Genomic DNA, 22482 nt, shown 5'->3' on the forward strand with positions numbered 1-22482 from the left:
CCTTCCACTGGTTCTCACTGTTCTTCAGCTCCTCCACAGTTCTGTAACACACACACATATTCAGCCTTGTGCAAATTACCTCTTCTGACAGTTTAAATTAAAAAAAAAGAAACATCCACAGAGAATATAATTGGCCCATCTATGTGTTATACATGCTGTCGACAGCAGGGGTCACTGTGGTTCTGATCTGCCAGCCATCATGAGGCCAATAAACAATTTGATCTGAATCTGAAGGACTTGAATCACTGCCACTTATGCAGCAGTAACACATGAGCTGATAATTCGGGCATTATGGACTAAGATGACTTTAGAGCTGCTCTACAATGGCACCGCAAAAAAAAACCTCCTGCAAAGAGGCAGTGGGACAGGACAGGATTAGCCCGTCTCATCAGAAGAAGATTAAGAGCTTTTTTATAAAGCATGACATCTATGATAGGCTATCTGACATAAGTCATAAGGAATCTAAGATGTTCCAGACCTTAACTAGCCAATCTTCAAACTTCATTACTTCTGTTGCACTATGTACCCTCTTCCCTTCAAAGCAGACCATTACACAACATGGTTTAGGAACAAATAGTTTGTTTCTACGACTGAAATGCAAGTCGCAAAGCACCTGTTCAGATCCCTGATAGCTCTCAGCCTCCGTATGTAGCGTCGACAGCAAGGGAGGATGGACAGATGATGGGCGTGTAGCGTTAAGAAGAAGCACTCTGTGGGGAACTTGGGCTCTGAGAACTTGGACGGGTCGTCGTCTGTGGAGGAACGGAGGGAACAGTAAATGGCTTGTCTGAAGTCAAACTGAGCGTCTGAAGCGATTTGCTTGAGCCCACACTTACGCAGCTCAGTGAGCCAGCTCTTCAGGTCCTCCATCGTGGCTTTGAGCCGGGTCTCTTCCGTGCTGACGTTCAGCCGACACTTGGGGTGGAAGATGTAGAGAGGATCCACTGTTTCCAGCTTGATCTTCATACTGAGCTGCTGCAGCACCCACAGGAAGTTCATCATGAAGCCGTCTGTGGACACCAGCTTATCATCGGTCTGAAGATAGGAGGAGAAAATAAGGTGTTTTTGCATTGAGGTGTTTTTAATTTGCCATTACATTTAGATTCACTAAGAAATTATCAACATTAATACCTCAATAAGATGGACATTTAAAAAGATTTCTTCATCCAAAAATGAAAATTCTGTGATTAATTACTCACCCTCATGGCGCTCCAAACCTGTATAACCTTTGTTCATCTTCAGAAAACATATTAAGATATTTTTGATGAAATCCGAGATTTCTCTGAACCTCTATAGACAGCAAGGGGCCTTCCACATTCAAGGTCCGGAAACATTGTAAGGACATCGTTAAAGGAGCCCATGTGATATCAGTAGTTCAACCGTAATTTTATGAAGCTGCGAGAATACTTTTTGTGCGCAGATTCAATAAATATCTTAATTTGTGTTCCAATGATGAACAAAGGTCTTACGGGTTTGGAGTGACATGAGAGGGAGTAATTAATCACAGAAATTTCATTTTTGGGTGAACTATCCCTTTAAAAGATGCACATAATTAAACAGACATACCTGCATTTGAGCCTTCTTCACATTACGATTCACCAGAGCTGCCATGTAGCTCAGAGCTGCTTCCCTTGTCTCTCCATTCAACAAGATGTTGTGTAGGATTTTAAACAGATCTCCCTGGAAAACCAACGTCAGCCCACACTCAGAATTACAAATATTTTTTTTTTACATTCTTCTCATTTCACCAGCACACTGCGATCTGTCTAATTTTAGATGTTTATTTAAGTTGATTATGTGTTTTTATTTTTTTAATGTATTATTATTATTATTTGGAGCAATTGGAATAATTTAATATTTAGTATTATTTATGTTACTCTATATATACACACACATATATATATATATAAGTGATGTGTGGTAGTGTTCGTGAATAAGCGGGTGAAGTCCTCAATTTATTTATTTATTTCCTACGCATTTTCAATTTAAAAATTCTATACTTTTACAACCTCAAATTTCTAAACATCTTAGATTTTTGGACCATATTTAACAAAAAATGGCTCACCCAGCATTTTTTTTTTTTTTTTGGTATAATAGTCATCTGTAAACATCTTTATTTTTTCAGGGTTTTCATTGATTTTCTGACAATATACAAAGCCACTAAAATAAAAAATACAGACTTTTGCATTCACACAAGAAACTATTCACATGCACTTGGATTTTTTATTTATTTATTTGCATACAATTTTTTATTTTCTATTATAAAAAACTAAAAAGGTCAAAGTCTGAAAATGCAAATATTTTTCCATACACTGTTTTCTTTTTCCATACTTTTTCATACCCAGAAATTGCTTCCAAACCGCGTAGGAACCCTGCATTTATTTTTAAAATCTAATGTAAACTCATGTCCCAGTCACATTTTCTTACTTAAAAAACATTACTTACACTATCAGATAAATAATATAATATATTTTTACATTAACAATCAATATTCTATTTATTAAAGCCAAGTATGAACCTTATCAAGTCAGTGTTTTCAAGCATTTTACATTTATTCCAAAATAATAGCTCAAGGCAGTAACAATTTAAACAACACATTTTATTTGTGAACCTATGTTTAGCTATTTTTTTTAAGAGTTATCTTTTTTTTTTTTTTCATGATCATAAGTCATTAAAGCTTGGTAAATATTAGTCAAAGACAGGGATTTACTTTAAATTTCACCAAGCTGATTACTCACTAAAAAGCCACAAATCATGTTTTCTTGCATCGTAACAAAGTGGTTTTATCCAAGTGTGCGAGTTATTGACCTACTTTTTTAAAGTCTTCTCATTAACGCAATTATATTGCTAATTCAGACGCAGAAAGCGCACAAACACAAAAGCTTGGAATTACCCCCCATTAAACTCACCACATGCTTTAGGGGTCAGTTAAAACTTAATAGGCTCGAGGGGGGGCAGAGAGATGCAGATTTATTATAACGAGTGATTTATACCCTTTATATTTTGTAATATTGGCATTGTTTTATTTTTGTACTACATTTTTTTTTCTTATCCAATAGTCATAGTCAAAATCCTCTATAAATGTAAATAATTACATGAAATTATACGTTTATAATTATATAAATAGACCACTGAAGTGGACAAGGAGCCACCACTTGCACTCCTACTCTATAAAAAGAATACTTCCTCAATATTGAAGCAGCTCATTAAAAATATATGAGTATGTGATATGATGGCCGCTCACCCTCGCAGACTCCAGATAATGCTGCAGTGTCTGGCTGACCACACGGGTGTTCTCCATAGTGATGGCAGGGCCTGAGAAGTACTTGTCTCCCACTTTAGTCTATAGAACAGCAAAACGAACATCAAAATAATGCACTTTCCTCCCGTCATCATTCATCTTTGCGTCACCTTGTATTAGCTTTATTTGTTTAAGGAGTGAAATGACTTACGTCATCCTCAGCAAACACAGACAGACTGAAGAACGCTCCAAGGAAGGACAGTCTTTGAATTTCTCTTCCTGTCCCGGGACTGAGAGGGTCAGGACACCACAATGGCAGAGAGGTGATCTAAAAATACACACAGACAGACAATATTAACAGTGAACTGCATAACCTGACTGACTTGAATTGGAAAGCTCATACAAAACCTACCAAATTGCATACAGGGTGAGTCTTCCCAAACTTGATTTCACAGAGCTCAGCCAAAGCCTGTAAAACAATTAAATTTGAGTTACAGACTGAAAACAAAAGCCTACAAAGGCTTTCCCAGATTTAGAGGAGCAATCTGTTTGAAACTTCTCTGGAAGATCAGAGATACCTAACAGTGTTCATATAGAAATCTAAGAAGCTTGTTTGGTCCAAGCATGCCTGCTAATACAGTCTTATTATGCTTTTACACAAACAATAAACTCTCTTACCATCAAAGGGAACTTGTAGTTGTCACTGTCAAAAGAACATTCTTTTACAGCTAAAGCGAGCCCTTGAAGTATGGGAACGAAGATCTGAAAGAAAAAACATTTATTTTTATTACTAATTGTAACCACTTTTTTCCCCAAGATGAATCTTTTTACCTTTGATAAATAGAAAATTCATTTATTTAAGATAGAAATCTTGTAAAATAAATGTATTCACTGTCACTTTTGATCAATTTAAAGCATTCTTGCTGAATAAAAGTTTTATTTCTTACTGAACTGAAACTTTTGAACAGCAGTGTATCTATATTTTGTCATTCAAAAACTAAAACTTTATATTTCTGTGCAATTTTAGCAATTTATATATATATATATATATATATATAAATTGCTAAAATTGCACAGAAATATAAAGTTTTAGTTTTTGAATGACAAAATATAGAACATGGGTTGGAGCTCTTAATTTTAAACTCTCAAAGTGCATTAGATATAATAATTTAACTTTAAAATGTACAATGTATGTATGTATGTATGTATGTATGCATAGTAACGTTACTCATTTAAACCGCTAGCTGTCAGCAATTTATACTGCACTTTTAAGTTTTTATTTTGACGGAAATTGCAGTAGAGCTTTTATTTTGAAAAAAAGTCCAGCTTCAGTGAAAACAGGTTTTAGTTCGTTTGACAGATACTGTGTCAAAGCATAATGGCCCAAAACAAAACTTTAAAGACCTTTTATGTTAGATTAAGAAGTTTAAAAAGTACACTTTTTACCAAAAAGACTTATCGTTTCATATCATCATGTGACCACGATAATTGCAAGACAGTTTTGCTACCGTAATATCATGATATTGATAATATAATTACATTCCTAGTCTAATGTGCAATGTCTAAAATGGAACCACAAAACCTAATGTGTAATAAATAACGATTTTTAAATACCGAGACATTTTTACTAAAAACAAACAAATGAACTACTTAATCTGTTGAATACCAGTTAATATCTGTTGGTGATGCCAGTTTGCCATCAATTACAAAGACCTCTTGAGCTTCAAAAGTAAAAAGATGCAGCCCGTCTCGGTAATCTGCTGCAACTCCCACCTGTTTAAACACCTCCTCTTCCTGGTGAGTCATGCGCACCAACTCCTGGATGAATCCGTATGGAAGGTTCCGGCACAGCATGTAGGGAACCAGCAGGGAGGACTGTAGAGGGGCTCTATTTAAGAGCAAAGAGAGAGAAAGGGGTGGCAATCTCATTCAAAATGTATTATGCTCACGTGCATTCAAAATATCAGACCACGCCATGCAACAAATTCACACTATGGGTATGAACTGGAGCTTGATTCTGCTCTCCTTCCCCGCAGGTCTCTTTTCACACTGTGCGTCTGCCTCGTCAACACTAGTACTAGCAGCATTTGACGTTTAATGCTGTAGCCAAGCAACAAATTTGGAGGAGAAAGCTTAACACATACAGAATGAAGATGCTTCCTGAAGCCAATTTCTGCATAGACAGGCAGCTATTAGAAATGCTGTCTACTTTAAGAGACAGCGGTTTACTTGCACAAACTGTGTAGGATTGCAAAATGTAATGAAGACCGTGACACCTTTTTTTTTTTTTCTTTTTTTTTTTTTTTAGAAAAGGTGAGCACTTAAGTTTGGACAGCTAAACTGATTTATAAAAGGTCAAAAAGTAAAAACATCTTCAAAAAACCTTTAGAATGCATTGAAAAAGGCTGATGTTACTGACCTGGGCTGCGTGAGGGCACCTTGAAGCACTAGTGCAGCATGAGAAATGCACTGGGAACGAATGTTGCTAAGCAGCTGACTGACAGCTGGCTGGCTGCACATCTGAAAAAGAAAAGCATATGAATAACATTGTGTCTGAACATTGACCAAATACTGTGAGCTTGAAGCTGAAAACAACAAAAAGTAAAATGGCTGAATAATTACAGTTATATTGTTTATATTTTTACACAACTGCATAGTACAACAGACCAGAAACACCAGACAATCTGGCTTTGACATAACCCTATTTAAATTAAATACAAATAAAATTAATTTCAAGGGATAGTTCACCCAAAAATAAAAATCACCCCATGATTTACTCACCCTCAAGCGATGTTATGTATATATGATTTTTCTTTCTGACAAATACAGAGTTATATTTGAGTAGTTCACTTTCAAAACAAAAAATTACAGATAATTCACTCACCCCCTTGTCATCCAAGATGTTCATGTCTTTCTTTCTTCAGTTGATAAGAAATTAAGTTTCTTGAGGAAAACATTTCAGGATTTCTCTCCATATAATGGACTTCAATGGTGCCCCCAAGTTTGAACTTCCAAAATGAGCATTTGAGGTTAAAAAGTATATAAATTGTAAATTTGTTTTGAAAATGACTGATCGTTTCGCTAGATAAGACCTTTCTTCCTCGGCTGGGATCATTTAGAGCCCTTTGAAGCAGCATTTAAACTGCATTTTGGAAGTTCAAACTTGGGGGCACCATTGAAGTCCACTATATGGAGATAATACCTGACATGTTTTCCTCAAGAAACAATTTCTTTACGAATGAAGAAAGAAAGACATGAACGTCTTGGATGGCAAAACGGTGAGTAAATTATCTGTAAATTTTTGTTCTGGAAGTGAACTAATCCATTAAAAAAAGGTCCTGGCTCTTCCTAGCTTTATAATGGCAGTAAGATATTAAAGTCCAATAATTTCAATAGTATTTTGATGTAAACAAGACTTTTGCAAACAAAACTTAAACTATGCCTACATCATCTGCTGAAATGCCACTCTCGTGAACGTGCACAAGTTAGTAAAAGCTAGAGGTTACGGTTTATAAAGTCTTAAATGAGGATGTATTTCTTATAAAAATGAATCAATTTACTTCAAAAGGCCTTTATTAACCCCAAGGAGCCATATGGAGCACTTTTTATGATAGATGGATACACTTAATTGGACTTTGAAATCTCAATACCCATTCACTGCCATTATAAAGCTTGAAACAGCCCAGACAGTTTTTATTTTAACTTCTAGCAACTCATTTTATATTATAACTCAAACACCTTGGGTGGCTTGAGGGTGAGTAAACCATGAGATTTTTTTTTTTTTTTTTTTTTACATTTTTTTGTGTGAACTATCCCTTTAAGTAACTTTAAGAAACAGCGTTAGAAACTAAAACAGGCACTTTGTGAAGCAACATGCTGCAACAAACTACTGCTGGTACCTTAACTGAGTATAATAGGCGCAAATTACTTGTGACACTCATGTCTAGTGTAGACAGGGTGATAAATGAAAGACAACATGAAAGACTCATGCCAAAGAGGGAATTACCCTAGGCTTGACAAGACATGTTTTGTCTTTCACTTTCACCTGCTCAACACCTCCATCTCTATTCTGATCTACTGACAAATGTCTTTTCCTGTAACACTTGCTATACTTGAATATAATTATATTCTGTGAGTTCAGAATTAATACTGTAGACATGTGTCCATAATGATTATCAGCAGCTACCTTTGGGGCCTTCCTTTCTTCCATTCCCACACTGTCAAAACGCTCGATGAGGTAGTTGAGCATCTCCGTCTCTTTACAGGACTCTATGGTAAAACGGTCACTACCTGAGTCACCAGCCATCCCCCCTCCTGATGCACCCAGGCTAGAGAGAAAAAGAGAGAGTTATGAGATAGAAATATTTCCTCTAATAAAGAAGGTTGTAGTGTGTAGATGAACCTTCTGGGGAAAAACTCAAACTGAGTAAATAACCAAAACCACATCGCTTTAGCCACCAAGAAGATGATTTTGGAAAATAAAATGTTTCCCTTTTTCAAAAGCCACCAAGCTTTAAAAATAATTAGGTTAATCTCCATTTCTAGCCACAGTAACTGGTATTGGTGTGCTTCTCTTGAACTGAGGCACTACAGCGATCTGTCACTTCACATAAAACATCGCAAAGCATTTGTTGTTTTAATGTTGTAATAAAATAGACAGAATTTGAAATCTTAGACTTTTTTCATTTCAAAAGTAATAAAGCTATTTATTGAAAGGGAGGTGCTACAATGTTCTATTCATTATCTGAAAACAGGTTAGACTGATTGATCCTTGAATATCGTTTTGTAAAATACGTAAATCGATTAAAATCAATATTTTTACCCAGCCCTACAGAAGACTGGAGTAATAATGCTGAAAATTCAGCTTTGCCATCACAGAATAAAACTACATTTTAAAACATCCAAGTAAATAAGCATTATTTTAAATTACAATGACTTACAATAATACTTTTGACTATATTTTTGATTAAATAAATGCAACCTGGATGAGCATACAAGACTTTATCAAAACATATTATAGACTTCCCAATAGTAGTTTAGTTCAGAAATTACAGTGGTGGACAAAATTATTAGAACACTAGTATTCACCAGCTAAAAAGTTATTTTAAGTCAGTTTCTATCCTTTGCTGTAGTGTGCCAGTAGGAAATATCAGTTTACATTTCCAAATATTAATTTTCACACAGAGATCTGATCTCATCATCATCCAGTCTGTCTGGAATGACAAGAAGAAACAGAACAAACTGAGACAATGTCTCCAAGATGCTTCAAGAGACCTACCTGCAAAGCTACCTGAAAAACTAAAAAGCTGCTTTAAACGCAAATGGATGGACACACCAAATGTTGATTAAATTTAGTTAATAGAAGTTAATTAATAAAAAAATTCTATTTATGACATTTTAGACAGCATCCTCATTTTACAGCATTTTTAAGTGCCTACAAACTTAACAGTACTGTAGCTTTGCAGGTAGGGTTCTTAAAGCATCTTGGAAACATTGCCACAGTTCTTCTGGATTTAGTCACGCTCAGTTTGTTCTGTTTCTTCATGTCATTCCAGACAAACTGGCTGTTGTCAGACTCTTTGTGCAAACAAAAATCTCACTGGATTGATTAAATAAATGATTGGAAATGTAAACTGATATAATTGGCTTAAATGTTGTATCAGCGATTTCTAGCCTAAAACATAAAGTGTCAATTTCAGCTGACCTTTCTTCACGATCCGCTCGCTGCCTGCCCCATAAATTGTCTGTGAAAAAAACGCGTCTCTCTGGTCAGCCTAGGGTCCGAGATATGCCAAAAAAAAAAACAATTGGCGCTATCAACTATTCCACAGATAAACAAACAGTGTTCCAACCAATCAGCGTCAGGGGTTTGGTGTTGTGGACTTTCCTACTGGTGCAGGGATGTGAGGGAGGCGGAGCGAAAGTCCACAACACCAACCCCCTGACGCTGATTGGTTGGAACACTGTTTGTTTATCTGTGGAAAGGTTGGTAGTGCCGATTGTTTTTTTGGCATATCTCGGACCCTAGGCTGACCAGAGAGACGCGTTTTTTTCACAGACAATTTATGGGGCAGGCAGCGAGCGGATCGTGATGAAAGGTCAGCTGAATTTGACACTTTATGTTTCAGGCTAGAAATCGCTGATACAACCTTTAAAACCATTTTTGGCTGGTGAAAATACTAGTGTTCTATTAATTTTGGCCACCACTGTACATTTTATGATTTTGCCTGGCTTGAGAAAAATAACTAAAAATTCACTCATATTTTAAGGTTTCCACATGAACCATACAAATATGATATGGTTACATGCATTTCTAACTAACTACGACTGTGATTTGTTTTGTGCAACTGGAACTAAAACTGTTTTGGAATCAGTTTACACCTGTATTTAGCTTCAACCATTTGCCACTCGATCCATGAAACAGATGTTAATGCCATGTGTAAATGACGGCAAAATGAAAGACATAAGGACAACAAAAGCAGGCCTCTAATACTTGCGTTCCCCCTGCAGGTCTTTGGTCATAAGACAGCATGCATTAGTGAACTCTAGGGTGAGACAACACTCCACAGCAGGCTTCTGGCTCTCATTAGTTCTGTTACACAGTCAGCTAGCATTATCCGATCTCCAGACAATCAGTCCTCCACCACTGTTATCCAGCACACGGCCTGTGTGGGAGTTTAAAGGTCTGCTGGCTCACATTTCTGCTTCGAGCTGAATGGGTCTTAAAAACCCTTGTGCAATGAACACTATTTGAGCTGACAGCAAAGCTCTGTCCACAGAAAAGCTGAATTTGATGAGATCAACTATCACATGATCAAACTGCACTATTTGGTGTCATTCTTTTTGCCCGTTGCGGTGCCAATATTGGGCACAGCGGGCTGTTGTTAGTGGCCAGGCAGCACGCTGAAGCATGCAACACACGTTGGCACTGATACCTGGACCCAAACTGAACCCCTGAAAAATCCTCCTCTTCCTCTTCCTCCAGCTCTTCATCACTGCTGTCCTGAGGCAAGTCAGACAGGGCGAAGAAGAGGAGGGAGAAAGGGCTGGTGTGGCCGCGGTGTGTAAATAAAAGCAGACATATAGACTGAATAAAAACACAAAGACTACAAAGATGCAACTTCACATCTAACAGGGTGAAAAAAGGTACCTAGATGGCATCTGGGCGGCTAGCGCTGTCCTTCTGGCCATAGTGCTGGGGGAGCCGGGGAGGATTGGGAAAGGCATGGAGGTGTGGGTGCTATGGTGTCTGGGGGAAGGGCTGGAGGGTATACCTGATGTTGTAGGGGATGCAAGCATACCAGATGGAGTAGATCTGGGGCTTGGGCTTATGGGGATGGACGAGCTAAGGGAGTAGGGCCTGTATCGCTGGGAAATGGGCAGAGGGGCGGATGGAGAGGGAGGTGGAAGGCTGGTGGGAGGGCGAGAGACAGGAGGACTTGGGGGAACCGGGAGGGTGGCTGAAGAAGCCAGTGGGACAGATGGAGCACTCATTCTGGCAGAGCTCAGAGCGAGTGGGTTTGGGCTACAACCATAAAGACTGAAAACAACAAAGACATTGATGAAAATGAAGGTGGAAACATAGAAGGTGGAGGAAATTCAAAGAGAAATCAAGAATGTGAGACAAAGGAATGTAGGTGGATGTGTGCACTGGCGGCCAAAAGGTTGAAATTATTATTATTATTATTTCAATGTTTTTGAAAGAAATCTCATCTGCTCACCAAGGCTGCATGTGTGTGTGTGTGTGTGTTAAAAAAAAACATTGATATATTAATATTGTGAAAAAGTGTTACAATTTAAAACGGTTTTAAATAAATTTTAAAATGTAATTTATTCCTGTGATACAAAGCTGAATTTCAGCATTCATTAATTTAGTGATCTGTGTCACATGATCCTTCGAGAATCATTCTAATATGCAGAATATGGTGCTCAAGAAACATTTCTTATTTTTATCATTTTTGAAAACTGTTTTTCCTGGTTTTATTGAAAAAAATTATTGAAATTTGAATAGACCACAATTCATAAGAAAAATGAATACTAATACTTGGCAAGGATGCGTTAAATCAATTAAAAGTGACAGTACAGACATTTATGTTGTAAAATAATTCATCTATGTATAAATCCTTGCAGAATCTGCAAAATGTTAATTATTTTATCAAAATAAGAGAGATCATACAAAATGCATGTCATTTTTTTTAGTACTGACCTGGGCTGCGTTTCCCAAAAGCATCGTAAGCTTAAGTACATCGTAGACCCATTGAAACCAATGGAGCTACGATCAGCTTAAGCTTACGATGCTTTTGGGAAACGCAGCCCTGAATAAGATTCCACATAAAAGAAAAAAAATGTTTAGTGATGGTTGTTCATGAGTCCCTTGTCCTGAACAGTTAAACTGCCCGCTGTTCTAGAGAGAAGTCCTTTAGGTCCCACAAATTCTTTGGTTTTTCAGCATATTTAGGTATTTGAACCCTTTCCAACAATGACTGTATGATTTTGAGGACAACTGAGAGACTCATATGCAACTATTACAGAAGGTTCAAACGCTCACTGATGCTTCAGAAGGAAACACAATGCATTGGGGCTGGGGGTGGGGACTTTTTGAATTTTAAGATCAGGGTAAATTTAACTTATTTTGTCTTCTGGAAAACATCTTCTTATATCTTCTGTATCTTCCAAAGGTCATTACTAAATGCAAAAAATAATGATATTACGGCAAAATAAGAAACGTACACATCTTAGACCTGTTCAAAGGTTTTCACCCCTGGCTCTTGCAAAGCCCCTCAGTTGTCCTCAGTGTGAAAAGATAAATCTCAAAATGATACAATCATTGTTGGAAAGGGTTCAAACACACAAATGCTGAAAAAAAAAATTGTGGGACCTGAAGATTTTTCTGAAGAACAGTATGCAGGTTAACTGTTCAGGACAAACAAGGGACTCAACTATCACTTAACAAAAACACAGTTGTGGATCATTCAGGTAACAACACAGTTTAAAATATCAAGTGAATGTAAGCTTTTGAACAGGCATTTTTATTTATTCAACTATTATTTGCTCTTGTGGACTATATGTAAACATCTTTCATGTGAAATATCTTTTTTAAGATTGGAATAATGACTGTTGAAAATCCTAGAAATAAAATCACATGACAATATTAAAATATTACTTAACAATATTTCTGTTTTCAAATAATACATTCAAATACATGCAGCCTTGGTGAGAATAAGAGACTTCTTTCAAAAACTTAATCTTAATTAGTCAATTTATTTGGTCGCCAATGTAGGTGAGAAGAAGAGGTTGTCAGCTATCACACTTGCCTGGAAAGAGAGCTGGCACCGAATGAACCAGCGCAGGGCATCATGGGACTGCCGCTCTGGCTGGAGGGTGGGACGAGAGTCAGGTGACGGTCCGGGGATCTGGCAGCAGTAATTGGCTGAGATGTGGCGGTCAAGCTGGCGAATGGGTTACAGTCACGCGAACGGGTGGACATCATGAGAGCCTCCATTAAAATCTGTCCGATCAGGTCTTTGAAGTCAGAGTAAACTAGAAGAAGAAAGCACAGTGTAATTCAATTACAGAAAAAACGTTGAATTGTCTGTCTTCCACCCTTTGTTGCTTTTTGTCCATACCATCCCTAGGGTTCTTCTGGAATTCAGCAGCAAGTGAGGGGAGGAAGATGACATCACGGTCCTGTTCCTTCCAGGACACGCGCAAGATCTTACAGATGAGGTGCAAAGCCTGCTCTTCAGAGACGTCAGAGCTGGATGACGAATCCTGCAGTTATGAATTCAGCATGTCACTTACAAATACTTTAGATTATTGGTTTTCACTTTTGTGCAACAAAAAAAATTTTTTTGTAACTTCATAAAATTACGGTTGAACCACTGATGTCACATGGACTATTTTACCGATGTCTTTAAGACATTTCTGGACATTGAACCTGTCAGTTGCATTGCTATCTAAGCAGGGACAGAAAGCTCTAAGATTTCATCAAAAACAGCTTAATTTGTGTTCTGAAGATGAATGGGTTTGGAATGACATGACGGTGAGCTTTCAATTTTGGGTGAACTATTCCTTTAAAAACACTAAAACACTAAATCACATTTTTTTTAGCAAATCTCGAAATGAATATCCATTTTCCTTTTTTTAAATTAGATAATAGTATAACATTTTAATGTGCCACTTATTAGTTATCAGCCATAAAATAAAAGTAACTGTCTTTTAATTGGTGCATCTGGTTACCTTTTCAGCCAGGTTCCTTTTCTCTCTGCGATCACTGTCTTCCACCTCCATATTCTCAATTCCTGAGTCCACATCTACTTGGGACATGCTGAAGACAACAAAGAGCACCGCATGTTATAAATTGAACAATAGGAGATACAAAAAGTACATAGCTAATGATCGAGAGGGTTATAGTAATTATATAAACTTCCAACTGTATGCATTTATTTTTATATGCACTTAAGGGGATATGTGGCTGAAGTACAAAAGGATTTGCACTCTAACAGTAGAGAGAGTGGCCTTCAGCGGGTGAGATACAATACTTCATCTCCAGCACAATCTCAGTTTGACCTCTTATGTCATGCTCTATCTTTGATTAAGAGTTGAGAGAGGACAAAGGTTCACGGCTGTCTCTCACCTCTTCTCGCAGGAGGCTGTGTCAATGTCCATGCTCTGGGAGCGGGACAGGGATTGGGACTGCGTCTCCAGGCTGTTAGATGGAGAGCTGGAGAGCGAGCTGACCCCCTCGCTGCTCTGGCTGCGGTAAGCAACCCCTATGGTAATGGAAAGCACAAAAGGAAACACTGTGTTTGAGTACGAACCTGCTGATTGTGTCATGGAAAAAATTGGCTAAGCTGCAATCGAGCTCAAGAAAAACTTTCTAAAACTTTCATGGCTGGAAAACAAACCACATAGTTAAAGTTTAACTAAAGAACATTAATTTTGAACAATCAAACATTCTGTTTCTTCCAGTGAAAACGGCTCTCTAAATCTCACAATATCTTCCAAGGTTTACAAACAGGACCTCTTTTACCAAGAAAACAAGCATAGAGTCAGAGAAAAAAAAATCTACATTAGCAATTTTTTAAAGCAGGATCTTAGGATCTTTTGTTTTATTTGGTAATAATAATAATAGTAATATTTGTAAAATTGATATATAATCACCGTATTTTGGCCAAATTGTGCAGCCCTAAATCAAGCACAGCAAACCTGGATTTTAAAAGTACAATTGGATATTTCATCAAAAAAAAAAAAGTATCATTTATCAAATTTGAAATCACAATTGCAAATTTTATCTGAAAAAACATGCAATTGGGTTTTTCACCTGTTCATGTCTTTCTTTGTTCAGTCGTAAAGAAATAATGTTTTTCGAGGAAAACATTTCAGGAATTTTCTCCATATAGAGGACATCTATGGTGCGAGTTTAAACTTACAAAATGCAGTTTAAATGCAACTTCAAACAATCCCAAATGTGGTTGTAAACGATCCCAGCTGAGGAAAAAGGGTCTTATCTAGCAAAACGATTGTTTATTTATTTATTTATTTTTAATTACAACTTATATGTGACCCAGGACCACAAAACCAGTCATAAGATTAAATTTTACAAAACTGAGATTTATACATCATATGAAAGCTCAATAAATAAGCTTTCTATTGATATATGGTTTGTTATTATAGGACAATATTTGGCCGAGATACATCTATTTGAAAATCTGAAATCTAAGGGTGCAAAAAATCAAAATACTGAGAAAATCACCTTTAAAGTTGTCCAAATTAAGTTCTTAACAATGCATATTACTAATCAAAAATTACATTTGGATAAGTTTACAGTAGGAATTTTACAAAAAATCTTCATGGAACATGATCTTTACTTAATTTCCTAATGATTTTTGACATAAAAGAAAAATCAATAATTTTGACCCATACTATGTATTTTTGGCTATTGCTACAAATATACCCCAGCGACTTAAAGACTGGTTTGTGGTCCAGGGTCCAGGGTTTGGTGTTACGTCACAATATTTTAAAGATGTTTTCTCAACATGAAAACTATAATATACGTTAAAAATATGTTAAAGCGAAAGTAAAAACTGACAGTGCTTTCAGCATCTGATGTGCTTTCTCTCAGAGACAATAAGAGGCGATTATACTTTATATGCTGATATTAATTTAATCCCCTAATATTTTTCTTGTGCCCTGAACATGGTGGGAAAAAAATTAAAAGAAACGTATTGTTTTTTGAAAGACTTAAATAAAGCTCTTAATTTTCATTGATAACTGCAGTGTTATTAGGGGTTAAGAAAGTCTTAATTATGATTTCAGGTGGTCTTAAATGTGGGGACTTAAAGACAAGAATTGCGATGAAACTTCAAGAGGCTATTCATTGAATAAAAATGAGCGCTGCACGTTTCAAACTCATTTGCTGCACTGCTTTGTGTACCTTTCTGATAGCGTCTCCTGCTGGAAGAGAAACACAGAGTTATGAATGTGAACTGATGGATCCACAAGATAATGTGTTATAAAAATGTTAACAATTTAAACAAAGGCTGTAAAATATATGTTATTTAAGTAATATAATATTTGATTGATAATAATTGTTTAAACTAATATAATTGATTTATTCTTTGAAACTTTAATATTAATTTATGAAATTGCAATGCCTTGATTTTAGTAAGATTAGTACACGGTCATAGCCATAAATTCAATGGTACTAATAATTGCCATAATTCTTTCGGTGTTTTGGTTTTCGGCCTTGGTTTCCTCTTTTTCGGTTTCGGCCAAGAATTTTCATTTCGGTGCATCCCTAATGAAGAGATAAAGAGTTAATAAGATAAAGAGTTTTTCAACATACCCTGTCTCGAACTGAAAAAAGTTCTGTTTTGCTAGATAAGACCCTTCTTCCTGAACTGGGATCGTTTACAACTGCATTTGGGATCGTTTGAAGCCGCGTTTAAACTGCATTTTGGAAGTTTAAACTCGGGGCACCATAGAAGTCCACTATATGGAGAAAAAAATCCTGAAATGTTCTTTTTACGACTGAAGAGAGAAAGACATGAACATCTTGGATGACAAGGGGGTGAGTACATTATCTGTACATTTTTGTTATGAAAGTGAACTTCTCCTTTAAATCAAATTTTACATCACAATCGCAAATTTATCCGTTTTTACCAATTCATGCAGCCCTGTTTCAGGGGGGAAACTACTTCAACTAGAATTCACACTTTCAAGAATTTCATTTGAGAACAAAAGATTCCCTGCCTTCAATCACCTTTTCTGTTCTGACCAAAAGAAAACAGCTTGGTTTAAAAGTGACTTCTGTGTTAGCTGTGCTTCTTACCTTGTTACACCATTAACAGTCTGAATTTTCTCTAAAATGTTGCTCATCTAACCGCACCTTAAATGTGCATTCCATTCAATTAAATTTCAATGCAAGAACGTGCCCTGTGTAAATAGACTAATGCCATTTTGTGGCATTAATGTGAGAAAAAACGGGTTAGGAAATGCCGAAAGGCACAAACATAATTACATTCTTAATTGGAACTGGTCGTTTTTATACTTTCATAACCATAACAATAGGTTAAATGCGTGAAACGACACGATAAAACAAAATAAGGTATAGAAGAATTACATTTTGATTTGAACTTTTAAAGCAACAAAAAAAAATCCCTGAAATTCGATGACTTGTAAATATAAAATTTCCTGACTTTCAATGTCTGGAATAGACCTTTTAAAATTCCATGACCCGTGGGAACCCTGATTGTTAATATTGGTTACATTTATAATGTAGCTAACACCAAAAACATGATGTTTACCAAACAAATCAGCCAAGTCTAAAATTATTTAAAAAAAAAAAACATTTGGGAAAAATGTAACTGATGACATTTAATACTTTAAGTTAGAGGTTAACAACAAACCTAACCAAACTGTTTAAAGGATATTAATAGAGGAGTGAATGCACTGGACCTGGTTTCTGTCTTATGATTGATTACATCTTAATGCTGCATGTTCCAGAAGGAAGCTATAACAAAGAGCAGGCTTGTGCTAGAATAGCTTTTTCGTGTAACTGTGAAGACCTGGAATAATGTGCAGTACTGGACACAGGACATAGTTGTTTCCAATGACAACACACACCAGCTCAAAACACAATTCAATCCTCTATTTTGGTTTAGCAAGGCTCCAAAGTAATTAAGCATGCAATTATAAAGACTTTAACTGAAATGCTTTTTAAATTAACAATAGATGAGTGCCAAAACCCAAAATGAAAAAACAAGCAAAACTTGTTTTTATCTGATGTGTGACACAAACAAAAACAAATGCACCAGAGACTCAGAAACAAATTAGCATCATCCAAAATCAATGTGATGTTTTCTGTTTTTAATATATAACACTTGAAATTACAGACATTTTACAGCTCATCTATGAGACAATAAAAGACTAAAGGTTCTTACACTGTAAAAATGAAACTAAAGTGGAACTTTGAAGCACAGCACACTGACATTTAACTAAAAAAAAAAAAGGACTATGGCACCACAAGAATGAAAGAGTCACCAGCCTTGTCTGTCTACGTGGCCTTGTTTAAACCCTGGCCAAGGCTGTGCCACCTCCATGACTGTGCAATTTCTCCACGGCAAGACGCAGCGAGCCAAAAATCACTTACCTTGATATCAACACTGCTCAAAAAACCTTTAAAACAAGGCCATGATTAAATCACTAGTATAAACAGCTAATGCTATACAGCTTGAGCATTAAAGCTTCATCCACACAGGATTACAAATAGGCCATTTAGACCCTCAATATTATTACACTGGTTATTTTATCCTTAACATTTTATACTAAGACAAGATTATAGTCATTGCAAAATTTAATTACACTGAATCTACAATGGGACTTCAAATTAAACTCTGATACTAATCTGTCAGCTCAAATGCACTGTGTCCATAAAATACCTAATATTTATAATTAAAAACACTGGTATGAACTGGGATCCTGCAGCAGAGCTGCCTGCAACCTAGTGGTATAATGGATAACTCTCCATAAACCTGCATTTATTGATTCAGGTGCAAAATAAAAATAATCTTTCATGCCTTCAAATATTTCTCTGAACAGTAAGACTGGATTTGAAAGCAAACAATCAGCTTTGCATTCTTAAATAAAAATGAGGGAAATCTCACTGTTCTGAAAGCTAGTCAGTAATATTGTTATTCTCTCAAATATGTTACAATTTAAAAGTTTGGGGTCGACAATATTAATGTTTTTATGGCAGTAATAATGTAATTTTTTATTAGTAAAATTCTGATGTATTATTATATAGTAAGTAATTGTTTTCGATTTTAATTGTGTATATTTACACTACCAGTCAAAAGTTTTTGAACAGTAAGATTTATGTTTTTTAAAGAATTCTCTTCTGCTCACCAAGCCTGCATTTATTTAATCCAAAGTACAGTAAAAAAAAATTTAATATTTTTACTATTAAATATAACTGCTTTCTATTTAAATATATTTTACAATGTAATTTATTTCTGTGATCAAAGCTAAATTTTCAGCAGCATTACTCCAGTCTTCAGTGTCACATGATCCTTCAGAAATCATTCTAATATGCAAATTTGCAGTTAAAGAAATATTTATTATTACTATTATTATCATCAATATTTTAAAAAGTACATTTTTTCAGGAATCTTTAATAAGTAGTAAGATCCAAAGATCAGCATTCATCTGAAATAAAAAGCTTTTGTAACATTATACACTATACCATTCCAAAGCTTGGAGTCAGTATAATTCTTTATTTTTTGGGGAAATAAATTATAGAAATACTTTTATTTAGCAAGGAGGCTTTAAGTTGATCAAAGGTTATGATAAAGATATCTATAATATTACAAAAGATTTCTATTTCAGATAAATGCTGATGTTCTGAACTTTCTATTCATTAAAGAAACCTGAAAAAACGTTCTACTCAGCTGTTATTTATACAAATAGACATGTATGTGTGTATATTTATATTTATACTTACATATACATATAAATATACACAGCACACACACATATGTAAACACAAACTTTTATTCTGGATGCGATTAATTATGATTAATCAGTTTGACAGCATTAATTTTAATGTATTTAAAAATGCAATTTATTCCTGAGATGGCAACGCTGAAAGTCATAAATGCTGAAAACAGTTGTGCTGCTTAATATTTTTGTGGAAACAGATAAATTTTACAGAATACATCTTTCAGAATCCTTTGTTGCATATAAAGATCCAAAGAACAGCATTTAAAAAAAAAAATAGAAATACTCTGCAACATTCTAAACGTCTTTGCCGTCAATCTTTTTGAATGATAAAGTCAGCTTACTTACCCGAGGCCCCCATAGGAGAGGTGGCAGGGGTGACATTTTGGGCATTTAAGCCCAGAGTGTGAGATGGAGCTGGTGGGACAGGCTGTGATGAGGCCCCGGAGGGCCCTGGCAAGGGTCCTGGAGGAGTCTCTCTCTGTGGGGATGTCAGAGGGGTGCTGAGGGGGGTGCTGGGCTGTGACGTCGGCCCTCCAGCTAACCGGGCCAGTCGCCTTCTACGGATCTAAACAAGGCAGATTAATAACAATTTAATCTAATTACAAATCAATAATGAGCAATAGTTTACAGTCGAATGACCTAAAATGCTCCTAGCTGGTAAACACAAGGGCAGACTTTTATTATAAAAGCAAAGAGGTAATTTCTATACACTATTCCACACATGCTTTTAAGGCAAACAGTAGTATGTTTTTAAATTCCGAAAGCTGTCAGCAGTGACAAATCATTTCTATACAGTGGAGTGAGTCATTCGAGATTGAGAAAGCCTCAAATGCTGTTAGTGAAATGGTAAGGACGAAAATGCATGACGGAATCAAACAAAATTGCAAAAAAGGTAAAACCCTTTGAATCAGCAAAGGATGATGCATCGCAGTTCACAGACATACTGCTTCTGCAACTCATATTTAATTGTATATGTGTCCCTGAAACACAAAACTAGTCATATAAGTAGCATGGGTATATTTGTAGCAATAGCCAACGATTTTTCTTTTATGCCAAATATCATATGGACATTAAGTGAAGATCATGTTCTATGAAGATATTTAGTAAAATTTCTACCGGAAATATATCAAAACTTAATTTTTGATTAGTAATATGCATCGCTAAGAACTTCATTTGGACAACTTTAAAGGCTACTATCAATATTTGGATTTTTCGCACCCTCAGATTCCAGACCTAGTAGTGGTATAATAGTTGCATCTCAGGCAAACTTTGTTCTATCCTAACAAGCTTTCAGATGATGTATAAATCTCAATTAAAAAAAAAACAAAAAAAAAAAACTGACCATTGTGACTGGTTTTGTGGTCCAGGGTCACATTATTTCAGATGGGGAACACAACAAATGCAATTATAAATCAATACAGCATTTTTTTTTTTTTAATTTATATCAGCTCTGCTTCTGGCTGACATTAAGATTAAAGGTCAATGGCTGACATCCATGATTTAAAACTCAAAATTGTCTGTTAATAAATTAATGTAATCAATAACTAGTTTAAAATATAAGACAGCTGATGAAAAAGCTGTTTGAACCAGCTTAAGATGGTTTGCTGGTCTCACCAGACTTTGAGACCAGCAAACCTGCATAGGCTGGTTTAAACTGTTTTTAGGTCAGAGCTGGGCAGAGTTTGGTCTTAATTTACAGCAGAACAACTAAACACAAAGCCCTGGCTGTAAATACACACCAGTGCCATACAGCAACAACAGCTAGTGCCAAATAACAATATCCAAAACCTGAAACCAAGAGCTTTATGGGATAAAATGCACTTACAATAAATGTTACCATAAATAATACGGTTTTTTTTTTCGAGTTAAAACAAAGGTTTTAAGCTTCGACAGCTGACCCCAGGATAAATATACTGACCTGACGCCTGACAAAAGCTTGTTGCGCATGATTTCAGTTTCTAAACCAGATGCCATTTAATCAAACGCATACCCTTGGCAAAGTTAACCTCGAGAATTGCACATTTTATCACGTCTGTAAGTTCATTTGAACAAACATCTGGTGCAAAATGATTTTATTTCTTCACACGACAGTCTTTCAGCCATTTTGGATTCCTAGTGAAGAAAGCTTCACAAAAGAAATGTTAACTTGTCAACTGATTACACGTTCCCCAGCGACCAAGGATGGTGTTTTAATTGCGAATATAAAAAATAAGGAAAAAGCAGATGGTCGAGGCTTGTGGCAGATACAGTTAAGGCAAACGTATCACTTGCTAACGAGCTGACTGAAAATAACCTCCGTATTCTCGTTTAAATTCGCATCTACATCCGCACTTAAGTGGCTCAAACTGAGATATAAAACCTATCTTTATATTTCTATGCGAAATAAATTTAATCTGGATGTACTGAGCTGTTGATTAGCCGGTGTCCTGTTAGCTTATCCTATCACTACTGCGATTGAACAAGAAGGTGACAATGACAAGCCAATAATCCTTTAATAAAACACAAAAACACAACAGTCATGCCATCACAAAAGCCGTTTCGACTGGAAATACATGAAACTGTGTGAAAATATCCTTACCTCTTCAGGACTGAGCTGCTCCATTGCCTTTCTTTTAATTTTCAGCTTAATTATGTTGCTAGCCAGCAGCTAGCTTCCTTATAAACACCAAAAGTGCATAGTCTGAACCATAAAACAAATACCAATAAGCTATGATTGTCTAATTTAAATCTTTAAGCTAAAACATCAAACGCGCGTGGCTGACTTTTTTTCCGATCGGGAAGGGTTATCTTCGGTTTCTGTTAAGAATGAAACAAACACAAAAGTATTATTCGTCAAAACACCGACGCGGCCATTTTGGATCTGGAGTCACGTGACGCGAGATCGACACATTCCAGGCTGCGGCAGTTCAGGAAACTGATTTCACTGCTGAGGCGACCTCAAGAGACTTGTTTTCTAGAGAACCAAGTCTCATTAGGTTAAATGAATGGCTACGTATACGTACTGTATAGCTATTAGCTTAAAAGCAATTAATCATAACTGCAATTCTATTCACATTTGAATAAATAAATAAATATATTGCATCATTTTGACCTAAGTGATGTAGTAATACGTATTAGCTCCATATCATTTCTCGGTTTCTTTCTCGGTTAATTTTCTATTTTTAGAAAGTTTATTATCTTTCTAATATTTTTTTTCTTTTTTTTTTTGCTAGGATAAAGACACCACAGACCAGGACTGG

General features: G+C 36.0%; 1 protein-coding gene across 2 annotated transcripts in view; it reads right to left on the reverse strand.

Moving 5' to 3' along the window:
* The window catches only part of ube4b (ubiquitination factor E4B, UFD2 homolog (S. cerevisiae)), a 32658-nt gene extending 10564 nt beyond the window's left edge, over positions 1–22094 (reverse strand). The window contains exons 1-17 of one of the 2 annotated variants that reach the window (XM_073823264.1): positions 21822–22094; positions 19589–19808; positions 13878–14013; positions 13481–13568; positions 12868–13012; positions 12556–12781; positions 7428–7569; positions 5661–5761; positions 5015–5129; positions 3920–4003; positions 3654–3710; positions 3453–3569; positions 3245–3343; positions 1567–1680; positions 837–1035; positions 614–752; positions 1–41 (exon numbers count right to left, since the gene is read on the reverse strand). The exon at positions 1–41 is cut by the window's left edge and continues 59 nt beyond it. In XM_073823264.1, coding sequence (XP_073679365.1) covers positions 1–41; positions 614–752; positions 837–1035; positions 1567–1680; positions 3245–3343; positions 3453–3569; positions 3654–3710; positions 3920–4003; positions 5015–5129; positions 5661–5761; positions 7428–7569; positions 12556–12781; positions 12868–13012; positions 13481–13568; positions 13878–14013; positions 19589–19808; positions 21822–21845 — 2047 coding nt within the window. In that variant the 5' untranslated portion in view covers positions 21846–22094. Of the gene's footprint in view, positions 42–613; positions 753–836; positions 1036–1566; positions 1681–3244; positions 3344–3452; positions 3570–3653; positions 3711–3919; positions 4004–5014; positions 5130–5660; positions 5762–7427; positions 7570–10176; positions 10288–10391; positions 10778–12555; positions 12782–12867; positions 13013–13480; positions 13569–13877; positions 14014–19588; positions 19809–21821 lie in introns of those variants that run through there. The other variant, XM_073823265.1, reaches the window with a different exon arrangement.
* Positions 22095–22482: the final 388 nt, after the last annotated feature.

The sequence above is a fragment of the Garra rufa genome, chromosome 18 (assembly GCF_049309525.1).
Source record: "Garra rufa chromosome 18, GarRuf1.0, whole genome shotgun sequence".
Taxonomy (NCBI): Eukaryota; Metazoa; Chordata; class Actinopteri; order Cypriniformes; family Cyprinidae; genus Garra; species Garra rufa.